General features: G+C 39.0%; 1 protein-coding gene across 1 annotated transcript in view; it reads right to left on the bottom strand.

The window, feature by feature from the left end:
* Nucleotides 1–19,406, bottom strand: part of LOC126195172 (serine/threonine-protein phosphatase 2A 65 kDa regulatory subunit A alpha isoform) — a 111,358-nt gene that overhangs the window by 59,984 nt on the left and 31,968 nt on the right. Inside the window, exons 4-5 of the mRNA XM_049933684.1 lie at nt 9,952–10,112; nt 140–298 (exon numbers count right to left, since the gene is read on the bottom strand). Of these exons, the coding sequence (XP_049789641.1) occupies nt 140–298; nt 9,952–10,112 (320 nt within the window). The remainder of the gene's footprint in view (nt 1–139; nt 299–9,951; nt 10,113–19,406) is intronic.

Genomic DNA, 19,406 nt, shown 5'->3' with positions numbered 1-19,406 from the left:
ATGATGAATAGTTTCACCAAAGTACATGGCTCTTACACTGAAGGCGTGAGAATATCAAAATGTACATTTTTAGTCTAAGCATTCAATTACAATCATACTGAAGCTCCAACATTAAACCACTTCTGTTTCACATACATACATCAGTGAATTTGTCAGCAACCATGTAACGAACTCTCCATGATGTATCGCCTGCGCACTGACGGAGGGTAGGCATAACAAGCTGTTCCACATCATCTTGCAGCTGCAGTAAAGTGGCAATGCTGACACAGGCCTCCACAGCCAGAAGTCTGACACTGTCCTACAGAAATAAGTGAAAGATTTAACAAACATTATAAAATGTGAGTTGATATATGTTTAAAGTGACAAAAATTCTATAATACACACGACAAACATAAATTAGGGTATGTTACTGCACACACACACAAACGAGTGTACGTGCCCCTCCCCCCCACACACAAACGAGGGTACGTGCCCCCCCCCCCCCACACACAAACGAGGGTACGTGCCCCCCCCCCCACACACACACAAACGAGGTTAGGTACCAAAACAAACAAATGAGGGTAGGTGCCAAAACAAACATAAATGAGGGCATGTGATCAAACAAACACAAATGAGGATATATGAATGAACACACACAAATGCAAATACATGACCAAACATCTGTAGCTGACATATGTGGCACTTAGATTCATGAAGTTCCATAGACACCATCAAGGAGAACTTCCAGGGAAATCTGATGACTGAAGTTATACTGCATTTACTCGAGTATCAGATGAGCACTCCTTTTTTAAGAGGCTCCTTCAGAAAAAAAATATTTTTAACATATTCTGACTAATTAAAATTACAAAAGATTTTATTGATGAAGTATCTACCAAAAAGTTAACATTATACCTATTCTAAACCTCTTCCATTTATTGATCATCTACATTTTGATAATAGTAGGAGAAATAAAATAAACAGAAACAAATGAATTAGATTAATTTGCAGGCCATTTTCTTTTCTACCTTCTGCAGTATGTGGTATCACTATTTTTAATCATATTCATCATAGCACAGCTGTGAAATTTATATCTTCGTTGTCACAAATATTTGGGTGTTTCTTCTGACTATGTTGCTATTTCTGAGGTTTTTGTTATGCTGGGCCCTGCGAACAAAACTGTTTTTTCTGAACACATATTGGATTTCACTTCTGTACTGACGTGAGAATGCTACAGTGTGTCTCGCTTCCAAACATATTGCCTGTCTGCCACTCTCTCATTGGCTGTGTAGAAGCATCGTACGTCGCGAGCAATGACAACACTGCAGCAGAAACATGTTAAGTACACTACTGACCCCTATCTAGACTTTTACCATCTCTTGAGAAATGTTAATCTTTTGTCCAATTTTTAAGTCAATACAATTTCGGCTACAACTGAATTCTGGCAAACTGCAGTATAAACGTGGTACACATTCATAGAAAGCCAAATTGCGTGGAACAGATTCCCATGATTGGCAACTTGCTGGAATTGGCTGTTTGCTCAGCCTAACTGCAATCATCCTAGCTCTCAGCCAAGCTGGTGTTACTGTTCCCCTTCCAATCCTTCCACAGCGCTGAGCTTGAGTAACTTGTCCAAAACAGACTACAGTATCTTCTAGTGTGCAGGTCATATGTAACACAAGCAACTAATACATAAATAAAAGTTCGCAATTACAATTTAGTCCCATTCTAGGAATTTCACTCACCCCAGGATCTACTGAAATCTGTTGGTACTATCCCACGATGGGTCTTGCCACTGTAACTTATTCTCGCATTAACAATTATTGTCACTTTAATATAATTTATTTCATTCTGGATTAATTTTCCTACATGTTTCAACTGAATTTCACGATCTTGTTCTAGTTCTGATTAATAGCTAGTAACGTTGTTTCCCATTATTCTAATTCATAAACAGTGACCAAATTTCTAATTTGCAAGCCACTCAGTAAATCGTTAGCGTCTCACACAACTAAATAAAATACTGGTCTGGGTCCTGAATCAACTAAAGTGTTTTCGAAGGACAACATTTCCGTATTTGAATGTTATCAAAACTTAAAAAGCGGCATTAATGTATGTATACAGATCCATACATGTATGAGAATGTTTACTGCAAACCTGTTCAAATATTAAGTTTGTAAGGTGGCAGAATTTAATGCTATTTCCTCCTGTGTTACACAAAATTTTCAAATTTTAATAAGAGCAATAGATTGATGTATGGCTAGTTCATAGTTTCTCGTGTGCATCTTACACTTGCACCATGCAAATCAGTGTCAAATGATTGAGTAATGTCATAACAATATCAAGCACTTCAGTGTATTGGGAAATCTCAATCCTGTTGGAAGACAGGTAGTGTTTGCCAAGCCTTGACCCTTCGAAATCTTCAAAATAAATCTGTACGCAACCTCAATAACCAAAGCTTCATCTCTAAATGTAAGACAACCTCTATAAATTTAAAACTACCACTAAATATGCTACTAAACAAAGTAAAAATGTGGACTTCAGCAGCAATAGTTTAATTTGCGAATACAAGAGGACCCCGTACTTTTACAATAACTAATTTGGAAAAAGCCTTGTCTTATAATTGTGTAATTACAAACAATGGAAAATCCAGAATGGAATAATGACAATATTATGAAAAGGATAGATATTACTCACCATATAGTGGAGATGAGTTGCAGACATGTACAACAAATAAATCTAGATGCTTGTGTGCGCTTTAGATGAATGCCTTTTGGCTCACCATCTCCACTTTATGGTGAGTAGCAATCAACTGTTTCATGATACTGTCAAATGTGTACATACAGTGTATCAACAAAAGAGAACCAAGCTCTTCGAAACAATCTGAATGTGGTATTAACAATAAAGTATCACCATAGGAAAAGAGCATGCGTAACCCCCCCACACACACACTAGTGCGTGCGCACGCATGCGCACACACAAAGATCCATACAAAGTTTTGTTTGGATCTCTATTGTCAGAATTCCAACACAAAAAGTGGTAACTTGATAGCATGTCTTCGTACTGTTACATGTTTCTATCTGCCACACACCAATCAGCTAGGTGAATAAGCCATACTTACTCCACAAGACAATATTTTTTCCCAAATTTGTCATTTGAAAACTATGGGGTCATCCTATATTCACATATTAAAGTACTGCTGCTGCAGTCAACTTTTTACATTGTGTAATAGATTGATATAGGTGTCATCTTAGATTTAATGATGGAGCTTGGGCTATTGAGATCACTTGTAAATTTATTTTGAAGAATTCAGAATGGCAGGTAGGCCATATGATACTCATGCTTGAAAAGGTTGGAGAGGCTGGAGAGTTCCCGACATGCAAAAGAGCTCGATACAGTATTGTCCTTGCTCAATCACCTGACATTTGACTTGCGTGGCATTAGTGCAACTTATATGCAAGAGACCATGAACTAAGCACCACAGCAATCTATTGCTCTGCTTAAAATTTGACAATTTTTTAAACACAGGAGAACATAGAATTTAATGCTATTATCTTACAAACTCTTGCTTTATTTCAATAGGTTTGCAATAAAAGTTCTCATACATGTGTGGATACTCTTAACCAACATTTATACCTGTTAAATAAAGTCAATACAGAAAGGCGAAAATGTTGCTCTTCAAAAAACATTACTCGATTCTGACTGTAAGTAAATGTTTTATTTGATTATGAGTCAAGTTTCTTGCAAATAAGAAATGCAGTCACTGTTCATGTATTAAAATACCGGGTAAAAACATTAATACTTTTTCATCAGCATTATAACAGACTGTAACATTCAGAACAAACATGAAAGAAAATGAATTCAGAATTAAATGTCTTAAGAAATCATATTAAGCTGACTATAACTGTTACCAAGACAATAAATTATAGCAGCAACTCCTGATGTGGAGATAGTACCAACTGGAATGAAGAAAGTTTGAGAATTTTACTGCATTGCGATTGCAATATTATTTACGTATTAGCTTGTGCTGTTATGTATGACCTGTACCCTAGAAGATATTAGTCCATGTTTCACAGTTGCTAAGGATAGCATTACAGAAGGGTTAGATGGGGAACAGCAACACCAGCTTGGTTGAGAACTAGGATGGGCGTGAGGAGGGGATTCGTGAATAACCAGCAAATTATGTCATGCTGCCAACAATTGAAACCTATACCACTGCTGTTTGGCTGAATCTATCTGAAGTGCTTTAAAATTGGACAAATACACAACAACAGTATACATTTATGCCGGAGAAGGCAAAATTCTAGATAGGGTATAATAGTGTAATTACACAACAATGTTGGCGATGCTCACCATGAGGTGTAACTGGTACGAAATGGGGTGTGTCAGCTGCTGTTTCTGCGCACTCAATGAGAGAATGGCGGGCAGACAATAGGTTTCAAAGCAAGAAACATTGTAACATTTTCACATCAGCATAGAACTGACATCCAATAAGTATTCAGTAAGACAGAACTGCGGTCTCAGGTTCCACTATAATCACCTCATATTGCAACATATTTGGAAGAAATGGCGAGAGGTTTGTCACAACGAAGGTATAAATTTGACAACTGTGCTAATAGGACGACAATGATAAAATACTGATACCACAAATGACAGACTTTGTAAGCAAAAATGTAGCGAGGATAAAAATTACTGTAAACCATCTTTTATTAAATTATTTCCTCTGCATTTAAAAAAGGTATAATGCTGACATCTTCGGCAGATACTTAGTGTCGATAAGACAGATGGTAATTCTGATTAGTCCGAATATGTTAAAACTAAATTTTTCTTGAGGAGATTTAAAAAATGGGGGTTATCTTATATTCATGATTGTCTTTTACTTGGGTAAATATGGTACATTTTTTACTTATTTTTGTTTGTTGAGAATGAACTATGTAGAATAAGAGATCAGATTTCCAAAATCAAAAAATAATTGAAATTGGGTTTCACTATGAAAATAAAACATACGTAAGTCACAGTATACTGATTTAGTGAATTACTAATAACATGTCAATGATGACATGAATTTTAAGTTTGTTGAATTTACTATCCCTCTTCACATGACAACTGTATGTTTAAAAACAATGTTTAAGTTTCCAAAGTGTGATTACTTCTTTCAAATTATGTCCAACATTCTTAGAAGTACAGCAAAATTGGCTTGATAATACTCGCTGTGAAAACACAACTGCCTGTCACGAGTGGTGGATAGTGAAGCTATTTCATAATTTGTTAAGCTGAATATAGTAACTGTAATATTGGGATTTTGCACCACATTATCATATTATATGTATATGTGGTATACATATTCATATGGCACTCAACACTGAAAATTTTGTCAATTTATGAATGAAAATCTTATTTGTATGTCAGATTATCCAATTCAAGCAGCGCAAGAACGAACATGCACAACATGAACAATTTACAAGTTATTTTCTCCTGATCATGAAGAGTGTAAAGTACCACATTATCGAAGCCGTATGTGAACCCAGTCACTGCATGAACTAAGTCTGTCACTTAGCTACATTTGAATACAACCTGGATCTTACTGTTGTTTTGTAGTTTAAGCACAGATGGAACAGCAGAAAATGTGTTTAGACAGCTATGATGGACTACTTGCTGTCAAGATTAGGTGAAAGAATATACTAAATCAAAAATCAGGGCTGAGCATGATAATTTTCCATCAGTTCAAATGTTTTGTTTATACTTGCAAAGACTTCAAGTGTTTCAAGTGTGCTCTTGTAGTTTAACTTTCCAATTAACATTTACCCAAATTCTTCTTTTATGTACTTACTATTGTATTGAATGTTTGCACACTTATATGACACACACACACACACACACACACACACACACACACACACACACACACAAAACCTGTGCCCCTATATGATGTCAGCTGGACACCAAACGCCATGATTGCAGTTCGAGACGTGACCTTGAGAGGGGTGGGGGCAGCAGTTGTGTTGGCTGAGTGGGTAGAGGGAGAAAGAGGCTGTAAACAGGAAGAGAGGTTGGAGATGGGTAGCTCACAGCTCAGAGGGAGGCAGCAGGTTTATTGGCTACAAATGCGTGCGCGGAGGGGGGGGGGATTACATGAGCACGGACGAGGCAAGTGATACCCGGACACTGGAGGAGAAGCTGTTGGGTAGAGAGTATGGAGAGTTTATTAGTGAAGACTGGGTTTATGAGAGCAAAGGGTGTGTTGCAAGGGTAACTCCCATCTGTGTAGTTCAGAATGTTGTGCCCCACTGCGTGTTGTGCCACAGGTTGGTCAACTTTGGTGTTGGGCACAGTTTGGCATTGGCTGTTCATTCTGCTCGACAGCTGGTTGGTTATTAGGCGGCCATAAAGAGCTGTGCAGTAATTCCAGCAGAGAGTGTATATGGCATGGTTGCTTTCACAGGTGGCCATGCCTCTGGGAATGGATTGGATAAGCCTATGATGAGACTGGAATACAAAGTGCTGGATAGGTGAATTGGGCAATTTAAAAATGAACACAGTGTTAATTTTTGAAGTACTTCTTGCCAGACCACTGTTCTCCATGAGAAAGTTTGTCAAAAATTAGTGACTCGGGCAGGTCTTGCACCTGTGCCTTTCACATGGGTATGACCCCTATGACAAGAGGCAGAGAGTGGGAGTGGCACTAGGGATGGACCAGGATGATGTGTAGGATGGGTGGGTGACGGAACACCACTTTCGGAGGGGTAGGAAGTCCTTAGGGTAGGATGCCCCTCATTTCTGGACGTGATGATAGATAAAGCCCTCACAAAGGAAACAGTTTCTTGGATGATGAGGCAGGCACTCCTTTGTAGCTGATTTGTGGGGGTGATGGCAGGATTATGAGTGTGAGGTATGGCACACAAAATCTAAATTGCAGATTAAGTTTGGGAGTAGTGCTTGTCTGTGAAGGCCTCTTGAGACCTACAACATTCTGGGCAAGGAAATTCTCTTCACTAAATATATGCCATCCATGGATGGCCAGGCTATATGAGAGAGCATTTTTTACAACTGCAGCTGTCGGAGAGGTGGAGATCAATGTCCACGAAGATGGCACAGTTGGGATGCGGAGGGCCAGGTGAAGCAGGTGGAAGTGAAGAAGCTGAGGTTGTGTAGGAATGAGGATACAGTGTCTTGGTCTTCAGTCCACATCAGGAAAGGGCCATCAATGAACCTGAACCAGACAAGGGGTTTGGAGTTTTGGGCAGCTAGGAACGTTTCTTCCAGAAGGCCCATAAAAGGTTTGCACAGGAGAGAGGCAATGGGTCAGAAGTCTGAACGACATAGGGACAGGTAGAGTTCAATAGTAGCAAGGTCATGGACATGAGGGACATTGGTGTATAGGGAAGTGGCATCAACAGTGATAAGTAGGGATCCAGGTGGAAATGTGAGTGGGTATGGTGGAGTGTCAGTGAAGAGGCTATCATCTTTGTACAAGAGGCTAGACTTCCGACAATTAGTTGGAGGTACTGGTTGACAAGAGTGGAAATTCTTCCAGAGGGAGCATTATGACCAGGTCAATGGGGTGTCCAGGATTGTTGGGGGTCGTGAATTTTGTGGAGCATGTAGAAGGTGGATGTGCGGGGTGTCATTGTGATGGGGAGAGAGATGGACTCGGGAAAGTTCTACAAACGGCGTAAGGATTTCAGTGGGGATTGGAGGTTCTGTTGGACTTCTGGGATGGGATCACTGTGGCAGTACGTGAATGTGGAGCAGGGCAGTTGGCATACACCTTCTGTCAGGTAGTCATTCCGATTCACCATGATGGTGGAGCCTTTGTCTACAGGGAAGATGGTCAGGTCAGAATCTGTATTGGGGCTGTTGAGTGGTCGAGGTCAGTTTTTTCGGTAAGGGATCTGGGTAAGAATGGTGAAGCCAAGTTGGAGGTAAGGAAGTTTTGGAAGGTGACCATGGGCTGCATGGATGGGAGGATCACCGTAAGATGGTTGTATGTACAGGGAGAGGGAAGGTTCAATGTTGGCATTAGATTGGCTTTGGCTGGATGGATTGGTGGCAAAGAAACGTTTCCACTGAAGAGATCAGGAGAAGGAGAGACAAGTCCAAATGTTTAAACTTGGGCTTGGGTTGAGTGGTCTCCTTTCCTCCTAAATTATTTCATTCGTCAGAACTTTCCTCACTATGTTTATATCTCTGTCTGTGTGTGTGTGTGTGTGTGTGTGTGTGTGTGTGTGTGTGTGTGTGTGTGTAACCCACGAAGATGCTTGCATTAGTATGCTGCTTCAGGGATTGGGGGAGCCACACCAGCCCCTGACGAATCTGCCTGTCACATTAACAAAACAACAACAACAACAACATGGCATAAATTCAACGAAATAGTATCGGCAGCAAAGAGATTTATGCCAAACTAACAAGAGATGGATGGTACACAGAACAGGTCAGAACACTGTTGCAGAAGCAACAAAAAAGCATTACAAATTTAAACAAATACAAAATTACTGTTTTCTGAAATTCTTTCACCAAAGAAGATGAAGTAAATACTCCGGAATTCGAATCAAGAAGTGCTGCCAACATGAGTAACTCAGAGGTAGGGGAGAGTGCTGGGCAGCCTCAATGTGGTTTTTAGGCAGTTTTCCACATCTGAATAGGTGAATACTAAGCCAGTAACCACATCCCACCTCAGTTACACAATTTGAAAACCTTTAGAAAACATTTGCACACTCTTACATTGGATAACACTACTACACACAGACAAGTGGGATACATAAATTCTTTACCATCAAAAGAGCAAGACTAGAGGGAGGGGGAAGATTGGGGATGGGAAGGGCACTCAGCCCCCCCCCCCCACTAACACTGTCAAATCCAATAACTAACATGCTGACCCCATGAAGATATGGGGAAAAAGCCATGAAAATGATACATGTTTGCATGTGTGTGTAAGAATACGAAAATTTCTTAGATTATGTGTTTTATGGGTAATCCACTTATATAAGTGTGCAATTACATTGCTGTTCCCCAATACTGTGGACAGCATAAAGGAATATCAATTCCATGGAAAATTCAAAGATCTTGCTGCACACTGCTGAACTTTAAACATTATTTTGCTAGTGTAACTGCATTACAAAAGATGTTGAAAGGAACTACTTTAAAAAGAAGGTAATCACCAAAGACTAAAAAGCAATTTATTTATGTAGATGGTACACACTTTCACGCAGGGTGAAGTGACAGTACCACAGTGTTATTGCCAAACAATGCCTGTCAATGTTTGATTATTGTGCCCTTGCCTCTACATTCTATACACAATACTTATCATGCAAAGTAGTTTAACACTTTCTACACCATTATAAACAGTACAGAACAGCTTACTCTCCATCTTGCAAGTAATTATTCATACCACATATGATGGTGAGATTGTGCTAATAATAAGATAAAGACTCTAATAACATCTGGGATCTCAACTGATGTCAATAGATGACACTAGGCAATTAGTCCTTTATACATAACTTTTGCAGAAATTGCATGAAATCTTGGAAACTTGTTTGGTAACTGGACTTACACCAACTGAAAACTCTCACTCATATTCCGGGTTTCTCCCCATCAGCTCCCCTTAATACAAAAGAAGACAAAAATTCTCCCAAACTAAAATATGTTTAAAATTTTTTGTGGTTTCCACATTGCTGTAACCTAAGTATGTACTTAAAGGTCAGAAACAGGTCACTGCACACATAAAAACTCACAAAACATTTCTTGGCTTTTATTTTCATTCATTTGTCTTGTAAAAAAAGTGTAACACTCTAACAAAATTGGAATTTCTATTTGTTCTTCAATTCTGCACTAATTTCTTGTGTAGTCAAGGCAATATTTTGTCTGAAAGTAAGTATTATTTAGTTATAGCTTTTATATTAAGAGCATTATGCAGAGAAAAATTTTAGAAGTTGCAAAAAAGGAAATAATTCAAAATATATATGAAGAAAATGAGTGTACCTGTTCATCTTGTGCCAAGTTCACAAACATTGGAATGAGATCACATTTCAAATACTCCACTTCAACCACTCTCGCAAATTCGCCCAGTTTGCTAGCAGCCGCTCGTCGTACCATGGGAGTATCATCTTGACACAAGTTACGAAAATGATGGCGTAGGTCCGCTGCGCAGAAATGAAAAAAGAAAAATCACATTTCCATTTTAAAGCTGATGACCCTGTTCTTCCCATAATCAGTAAAAAAATCTAACTAATTAAAAAGGAAGGCAAATTGTGTGTTACTTAATGCGCATAATTATGCAAAAATATTGCATAAATCAAACTTTTGCTTCTGTGTACACAACAAACTGAGGCTATTACAATGCATATGAAAGTGTAACACTGAAATAAATACCAAATCCAGTTGTTTTCAAGCTGTTACTGATTACGCCTTGCTTTCCAACATTGAACAAAATAATTTTATTAACAACAAAGTTACAATAAATATTTTTACTTCAAGAGAACTTGAGAACTGCAGCATCAAATGCTATCACACAATTAACAAAAAACTAAACGATCTGTAACATGTCTGTTCAACTAAACCATGGTTTCCCAATAACGTATCAACAGTATTTTTGTACTAATATTTTTTTTTTAAAATGCTTGTTACTCATGTCTGTGAATTTTAAAACACTAACTTTCAAACACTACAATGCTGTGCCTCTGGCCAAAAATAGTCAATTTACTCCTAACCACTTGACTGGAACTGCCTACCTCATTCCTTTTTCTACTGTTTCCCGTATTACCAAAAGTAAATAATTCTTGTTCATTGCGTATGTATTAGAGTGCTGTAACTATTTAAACTGAAGGTAATTTATAATGAATTAGCTGCAACCAGTTGCTTTTATAGATGTTTATTTCTCCATGATGACATTTCAAGATGTCTAGCATACCATCTTCACATGTTAACATTTATTTGTGTGTCATGTACATTGTTTCTTTAGTATTCCATAGTTTTGCAACAGAAGCTTTAAGACACCTACTGTCAAATACTATAAGTAAAGAAACATGATGGGTAAATAAATAAACATACTAAAATGGGAGTGAATATAAATGAATGTCCTCTCAAAAACATGTTTTGAGATGTAATTTGTTGGCTCGGTGTGTCAGAAAAGGGGTGCCATTCATATACGTGCCTTACCCTAGAAACATTAATGCTTTGACTTAATGTGTCAGAAGTGCTGCTGCCATATCATGTGACAAGGCAGCCCACAAAGTATGTGAATCAGGCCCATGGGTCACCAAAGGTTATCTATACCTAAACTAAAAGGAAAATTCAATCAATAAAACTAATAAATTATGGGACAGAGTTTCTGAGCAGCACTAAGATTTAGGAGGTGAAATGTTGTGTACTGTTGATAGAAACTGTATTTTGGAATTCAAGAAGGAAAGGCAGGTCACTGGGAGCACCTCACTACAGGCGGTTCCTCTCTTCCTCGGGTCTAAATGACCTACTACTCCTTTTTAACCTTCTGAACTTATTTCTCTATATTGCCCAAAAAAGGACATAACAGTTCCAAAAGCTAAGATAATGTTATCACTTTTATATATATATAACAAAGATGATGTGACTTACCGAACGAAAGCGCTAGCAGGTCGATAGACACACAAACAAACACAAACACAAAATTCAAGCTTTCGCAACAAACTGTTGCCTCATCAGGAAAGAGGGGAATGTTTCCCTCTATTATATATATATATATATATATATATATATATATATATATATATATATATATATATATATAAAACAAAGATGTGACTTACCAAACGAAAGCGCTGGCACGTCGATAGACACACAAACAAACACACAAAATTCAAGCTTTCGCAACAAAATGTTGCCTCATCAGGAAAGAGGGAAGGAGAGGGAAAAACGAAAGGATGTGGGTTTTAAGGGAGAGGGTAAGGAGTCATTCCAATCCCGGGAGCGGAAAGACTTACCTTAGGGGGAAAAAAGGACGGGTATATACTCGCGCGCGCGCGCACACACACACACACACACACACACACACACACATCCATCCACACATATACAGACACAAGCAGACATATTAAATATGTCTGCTTGTGTCTGTATATGTGTGGATGGATATGTGTGTGTGCGCGCGCGAGTGTATACCCGTCCTTTTTTCCCCCTAAGGTAAGTCTTTCCGCTCCCGGGATTGGAATGACTCCCATCTTTGTTTTTGGATGTATTTTTCCCACGTATATATATATATATATATATATATATATATATATATATATATATATATATATATATATCCTACGTGGAATGTTTCCCTCTATTATACACTCCGAAAGCCACTGTACAGTTTATGGTTGAGAGGATCATATACCACCAGTAATCATTTGCTTCCCTATTCGACTTGCAAATGGAGCAAAGGAAAACAACTGTCAGTATGCCCCTGTACACGTCCAAATTTCCCTTATCTCGTTTTCACAGTCCATACACAGAAGGGACATAGGTGGCAGTGGAACCATTCCGCTGCCAGTCGCAAATGCCTGCTCTCTAAATTTTGTCAATGGTGTTACCCAAAAGAACAATGTCTTCCCTCATCCAGGCATGAAGCACCTCTGTAACAATCAGATGTTGATTGACCCAACAGGTAACAAATCTAGCAGCATCCCTCAGAATTCCTTCAAAGTTTTCCTTTAATCTGACAAGCTGGGGATATCAAACATACTAGCAGTATTAAAAAATGGGTCACACTATACAAGGTCTTCTTTATACACGAGCTACACTTTCCTGAAAATCTTCCATTATACTAAAGACTAACATTCGCCTTCCCTACTACAACCCTTATATGTGCTCTTATACCATTTCCTATCACTTTGCAATGTTATGTACATACATTTAATTGCAGTTATACAGCACATCCAAAAGTGTACGGTCTCGCTGTGGCCGCAGGTGTGAGCATTTTGGTCCCTGAATGTTAGAGAAAGAGTGAAAACTCAAAAGCTAGAAGAAATATTGTATTCTGTTGAGCGTTTCTATATGGCACACATCAGTCAGCTATAGGCGAGTGGTTGCCTTTAATTTATTTAATGTATTACACCTCTAATATTGTATATGAACACTACACGATTGTTTTTCCTACTCATCTGCATTAACTTACATTTTTCTACACTTAAAGCAAGCTGCCATTCATCACAGCAAATAGAAATTATATTTCATCCTATGTCCTTTTACAGTTTAAGTCATGAATGATGGCGGCCGAGTTTAGGCTTCTTCTGCACACTTACATGATGCATTCACCAATAGCCAATGATCATTCAGTAGTGTTGCAAACAAGAGACATAATTTGCAGGATACACGCTTTCTTCAAGCGGAAAACATGCACATGCATGTACCGCAACTGTCGCTTGGAATAGTCAACTACGCAGTCCCTGTCCGTGCCTCGACATGCGCAAACCACCATCGTTCATGTATCTGGCTGTTGTCATCCAACGGCGATAATTTCCTGTTTACTACATTGTCATCAGTATTCACAGATTGCTGTTCATCTGTCAGATAATCTACGTTTATAGATAACAAGAGCGGTCCTATCCCACTTCCCTGTGACACTCCTGACTATACCCTGGTGTCTCATACATGCTTGCCATTGAGGACAACATACTGAGTTCTATTACTTAAGAAGTCTTAAAGCTACTCACATATCTGGGCAACTAATCTGTATGCTCAGACCTTGCAGTGGGGCACCACGTCCGAACACCAGCGATATGAAATCGAATGAGCATGTGAGAACTGTGATAGGGAAGGCGAATGGCCGACTTCCATTTACTGGGGGAATTTTAGTAAAGAATGGTTCACCAGTAAAGGAGACCACATATAAGACACTGGTGTGAGCTATTCTCGAGCACTGCTCGAGAATTTGGAACCCGTACCAGATTGGACTGAAGGAAGACATCGAATCAATTCAGAGGCGGGCTGCTAGATTTGTAACTGGTAGCTTTGAACAGCATGCAAAAGTTAGGTTACGAAAATTGGTGATGCTTTGGGAACCCAAAAGGGAATCTTTGAATGGAATGTGACATTCTTTTCGAGAAACACTGTTGAGAAGATTTAAAGAACTGGTACTTGAAGCTGACTGCCGAACGATTCTACTACTGCCAATGTACATTGCGCCTGACGATCATGAAGACAATATTCGAGAAATTAAGGCTCATACGGAGGCATATAGACAGTCGTTTTTCCCTCACTCTATTTACGAGTAGAACAGAAAAGAAAATGACAAGTAGTGGTATGGGATACCCTCTGCCACACACCATACGGTGGCTTGTGGAGTATCTATGTAGGTGCAGATGCAGACCAGGCATGCCTATTTTCATATCCACCATATAAGAGAGTGTGCAACATTCAAACAATCATATGACTGTACGATCCTCATGCATGAATGATCTTTTTAAACACAAAGTTTAAAACTCCAACTTTGGGTTAGCTGTCATATTGCCACACCAGACTGGTTGATAAGTGACTGGATACAAGCTTTTGATCTGCTTAGCGATTTTACGTAGTACTAGAATTTCCTCAGGTTCTCAAAGATCCGACAGGTGCACCAACTGGCAGATGACAGCAAGTGTGTAGGCCAATCACACATTAAAAGCCTAATGAAAAAAATGGGTGATTTGCATTTTTCTTCACATTTGCTTTTAGTGGTTTGTGAGCTCAGTATTTGAAGGCATCATTACAAAATAATTGCAACTTTCATAGTTCCTTCTGTTAATTTTTGCTATGACCCCACAACCAAAAATTTAGCTCCTAAATGGAAATTATTGGTCTGCAGATGTACAAATTCAATGACACCCTACACATCTGTACTTCCTATCTCTTCTCCAAACTCTATTTTTGCTTAAAACGTTTTGAACTGAAAATGATTGAAGTGCACATAGGGATTAACAACAGATTAATTGGGTCTTACCAAAAGATATACAGCATGTAAACAATAACTGTTCACAATGTACCCATAGAGTCACTGGTCAGTGTGGTATCTAGCATACAAACGTGCTGAGAGATTGGAACAAATATGGGTATAAAGTGTTCAATAACATACATGCTCAAAAACTCAACCAGCATGATTACCTGCTATGTGCTGCGTTTAGCTGCCGTTACAATGTCTAATATCAACACAATCCCAATTCTGAGTCATCAATGTTGTTTACTGATGAAGTGACATTTAGTGAAAATGGGATCTTTAATTCCAAAAGTAATATCTGCTGGGCCGTTGAAAATCCACAAACTTCATGTGAACATGGACATCAGGAAAATAGGCATTACTGAGGACTACTTGATAGGGCCCTACACTTTACCTGAACGCTCATAATTATTATGTTTTTTAGAGATGTGTAAGCAGAGCTGCTCTAAGAATTTCCAATCCAAGCGCACCCAATCATTTGGCTAGAGCAAGACTGCTCCAGCACAGGGTGCCATTCTGGTAAGAAATGGGGAAAAACAGCTGAAAGCAAGTGAAAACTACAGCCATAATTTTTCCTGAGGGCACATAGCTCTACTATATGGTTAAATGAAGATGGCATCATCTTTGGTAAAATATTCTAAAATGTCTTGCTCACTCATCCATTGTCACTTATTTGTAGCAAAATTACAGCAAACTGCAAAACCTAACAAGTATTCACACAAAACTTTCAACGATGTGAGCACACAATGGTCCAGTCAGTTGCAACATCTGTTCTTATGTTTGCTGCTGCTTCTTTCGAGGTAATTATAGAAATTGACAACAGAAGGTAGCATCTATCAAGAGACAGATAGCGAGACTTTCACGCATTGTTTTTATAAAAAATGAATCCAGTTTTCATGCGTGAAATCCAGTTTTCGTGTGTGAAGGAAATACTTGGGTACGGGTTTTTGGACATCGCCCTGCGGCCCAAGTTATTTTCTGGCTTGGTTGCCAATGTGTTAACATTAGTAACTTAACTGTGAGGATAATGAAAGAAGAAAAGCTTTTGAAAAATTATGCAAAAATTAATGACATTTTCAATTCAATTTAAATTTACTCTTACCAGCACAGTAGTTTTGTTGTAAGAAGTCTAGAGAAACAATACTATTAAACTGTTAATTTTGCACTGTTAGGGTGCACAATATTTTGAGGTAATATTTACATGAACATTCAATTTTACAAATTGTAAGTGCATGAACAAGGTGTGTGTAAGGACAATTTTAGCAGCAAAAAGAAATGAACTTGAAATGATGAAGACCGACAAACCCTGTGGCATAAGAGGGTGATAGAATATTCAAATCTCATGCAGCACACTTGTTCTGTAGGTGGCTTTTGTGGACTAATCGTGAGGGTGTTTCCTGACTTGACAGTCAACAAGTATAGATATCAAATTGTTTGTCTTGACTTCCACGGCACCAATGTTGTATGTTGTAAAAAGGCGTCATTTACACTCTGGATCGTAAGCAACCACAATTTTCAAAGAGGTAGGACACTCTGTATAAAAGATGATGACGATTTCTAATAGGATACATATTTCAGGGTGTATATGTGGACAAGGAAAAAAAAATTCCCAGATTTCCCAGTTAAAAACACAGTTAAAAACACTTTTTCCCAGGTGAAGATACACTCTTTCCCGAATACTTTCTCTCGGAACCATAAAACGTATCAATCCTTTGAATGGTTAAGGTTTTATACACTGGCTTAGAACTTCCCGGCACTTTAGAAAATGATCTCCCCCCCCCCCCCCAAAAAAAAGAAAGAAGATCTTTGATGCGCAGCAGCACGTACGCTGCATATTTTCGTATTACAAAAGTATATATTTGAACAGCAAACACAACACGTTAGTTTCCGAAGTATTGAAATTGACACTGTGCTTTAGTAAGCCAATCATAGGTGATGTCACGCGATCTCGCCAGCTGATGATTGCAGATATTCAGTGCAAATGACACGTGACATAATCAGCCAATAGCAAGCAACATCACTGTTCAGTAGCGTGAACACACAAATAGGAAAAGTTAAGGGTTTAAATTAACTTACATAGTGTAGCTACAAGAAAAGCTAAGCTTTCACATATAATATAGATCTTTTTTGCACGTGTTACACTTTAATATACATCACACAAATGTGCCAGTAAAATTTTAAACAACACACATGCCTGGGCTCTAAATTCTTCTAAGTGGTTGGCCCTCAGAGTGCTAAGCTTTTTATGATAATCAAACACTCTGTGATTTAAGAAATTCAAAGCACATTCGCACATGTAACATAATTCATCTAGCATAAAATGAAATTTACTTTGAAAGCAACGTTGTTCAACCAGTATTCGTAATATTTTTCCGTGACCTGTTAAAATTTGTTTCACCAGTTGTCAGAGAGCACCAGAAAATGGCGTTATTGCGCATGCGCAGCTACGACAATGTAGGAAGCCCACATGTTCTTGAGAGATCTTACATCATGTCATAAATGAAACAGAACACCAGAGGGTACTCCAAGAGCATCGGAATTTTGTAAACCAGACGAAAATACAGGGTTATTACAAATGATTGAAGCGATTTCACAGCCCTACAATAACTTTATTATTTGAGATATTTTCACAATGCTTTGCACACACATACAGAAACTAAAAAAGTTTTTTTAGGCATTCACAAATGTTCGATATGTGCCCCTTTAGTGATTCGGCAGACATCAAGACGATAATCAAGCTCCTCCCACACTCGGCGCAGCATGTCCCCATCCATGAGTTCGAAAGCATCGTTGATGCGAACTCGCAGTTCTGGCACGTTTCTTGGTAGAGGAGGTTTAAACACTGACTCTTTCACATAACCCCACAGAAAGAAATCGCATGGGGTTAAGTCGGGAGAGCGTGGAGGCCATGACATGAATTGCTGATCATGATCTCCACCACGACCGATCCATCGGTTTTCCAATCTCCTGTTTAAGAAATGCCGAACATCATGATGGAAGTGCGGTGGAGCACCATCCTGTTGAAAGATGAAGTCGGTGCTGTCGGTCTCCAGTTGTGGCATGAGCCAATTTTCCAGCATGTCCAGATACACGTGTCCTGTAATGTTTTTTTCGCAGAAGAAAAAGGGGCCGTAAACTTTAAACCTTGAGATTGCACAAAACACGTTAACTTTTGGTAAATAGCGAATTTGCTGCACGAATGCGTGAGGATTCTCTACCGCCCAGATTCGCACATTGTGTCTGTTCACTTCACCATTAAGAAAAAAAAGTTGCTTCATCACTGAAAACAAGTTTCGCACTGAACGCATCCTCTTCCATAAGCTGTTGCAACCGCGCCGAAAATTCAAAGCGTTTGACTTTGTCATCGGGTGTCAGGGCTTGTAGCAATTGCAAACGGTAAGGCTTCTGCTTTAGCCTTTTCCGTATGATTTTTCAAACCGTCGGCTGTGGTACGTTTAGTTCCCTGCTTGCTTTATTCGTCGACTTCCGCGGGCTACGCGTGAAACTTGCCCGCACGCGTTCAACTGTTTCTTCGCTCACTGCAGGCTGACCCGTTGATTTCCCCTTACAGAGGCATCCAGAAGCTTTACACTGCGCATACCATCGCCGAATGGAGTTAGCAGTTGGTGGATCTTTGTTGAACTTCGTCCTGAAGTGTCGTTGCACTGTTATGACTGACTGAAGTGAGTGCATTTCAAGCACAACATACACTTTCTCGGCTCCTGTCGCCATTTTGTCTCACTGCGCTCTCGAGCGCTCTGTAAGCAGAAACCTGAAGTGCGGCTTCAGCCAAACAAAACTTTATGAGTTTTTCTACGTATCTGTAGTGTGTCGTGACCATATGTCAATGAATGGAGCTACAGTGAATTTATGAATTCGCTTCAATCATTTGTAATAGCCCTGTACATAATTCGACTGAAAGTGCACAGTCGTATGTTCAGATTTGCAAAGAAGTAGGCCCCAACCTGATACTATGGTTTTCGGTGTGGTTTTTGGGCCGCAAATTTTCTTGGAGCACCAGTACTGTATAATCTAGTGTTTGATTCTTTATTATGGCATAACACCAGATGTGCCAGGAGATAAAAACGGGCATTTGTAAACCAGGAAACAGTTGACAATAGTCAAAACTGTGGAATGATATACTTTGTTTCAAATAAATTGACTGCCTCTGCAGAAAAGATTAATACATGCCATATTTCTTTAGCAAATTGGCAAAAGTAACTTCAGTGTTCTGCAATGCAATTAATGCCTGACTGTCAAAAACCTGGAAATAAATTAAATCAGTGAACTAAAACTAATAAGCCTTCCATAAGTGTGTGAATGTATTTTAATTCACTTGCTAGTGCTCTGCCACAGAAATCCATTTTGTTTTCATTTGACGTGAGAGTTGTATACGAAAAAGAAACATCAAAATCACAAAACCTAAACATGGGTCACGTGGAGACTATGACATAGAGACTACACCCTCTCCACTGCAACAAACTGCTCTGTGCGTGTGCGAAAC

The sequence above is a fragment of the Schistocerca nitens genome, chromosome 7 (genome assembly GCF_023898315.1).
Source record: "Schistocerca nitens isolate TAMUIC-IGC-003100 chromosome 7, iqSchNite1.1, whole genome shotgun sequence".
Classification (NCBI taxonomy): domain Eukaryota; kingdom Metazoa; phylum Arthropoda; class Insecta; order Orthoptera; family Acrididae; genus Schistocerca; species Schistocerca nitens.
This window is presented reverse-complemented; position numbering and strand designations above follow the sequence as displayed.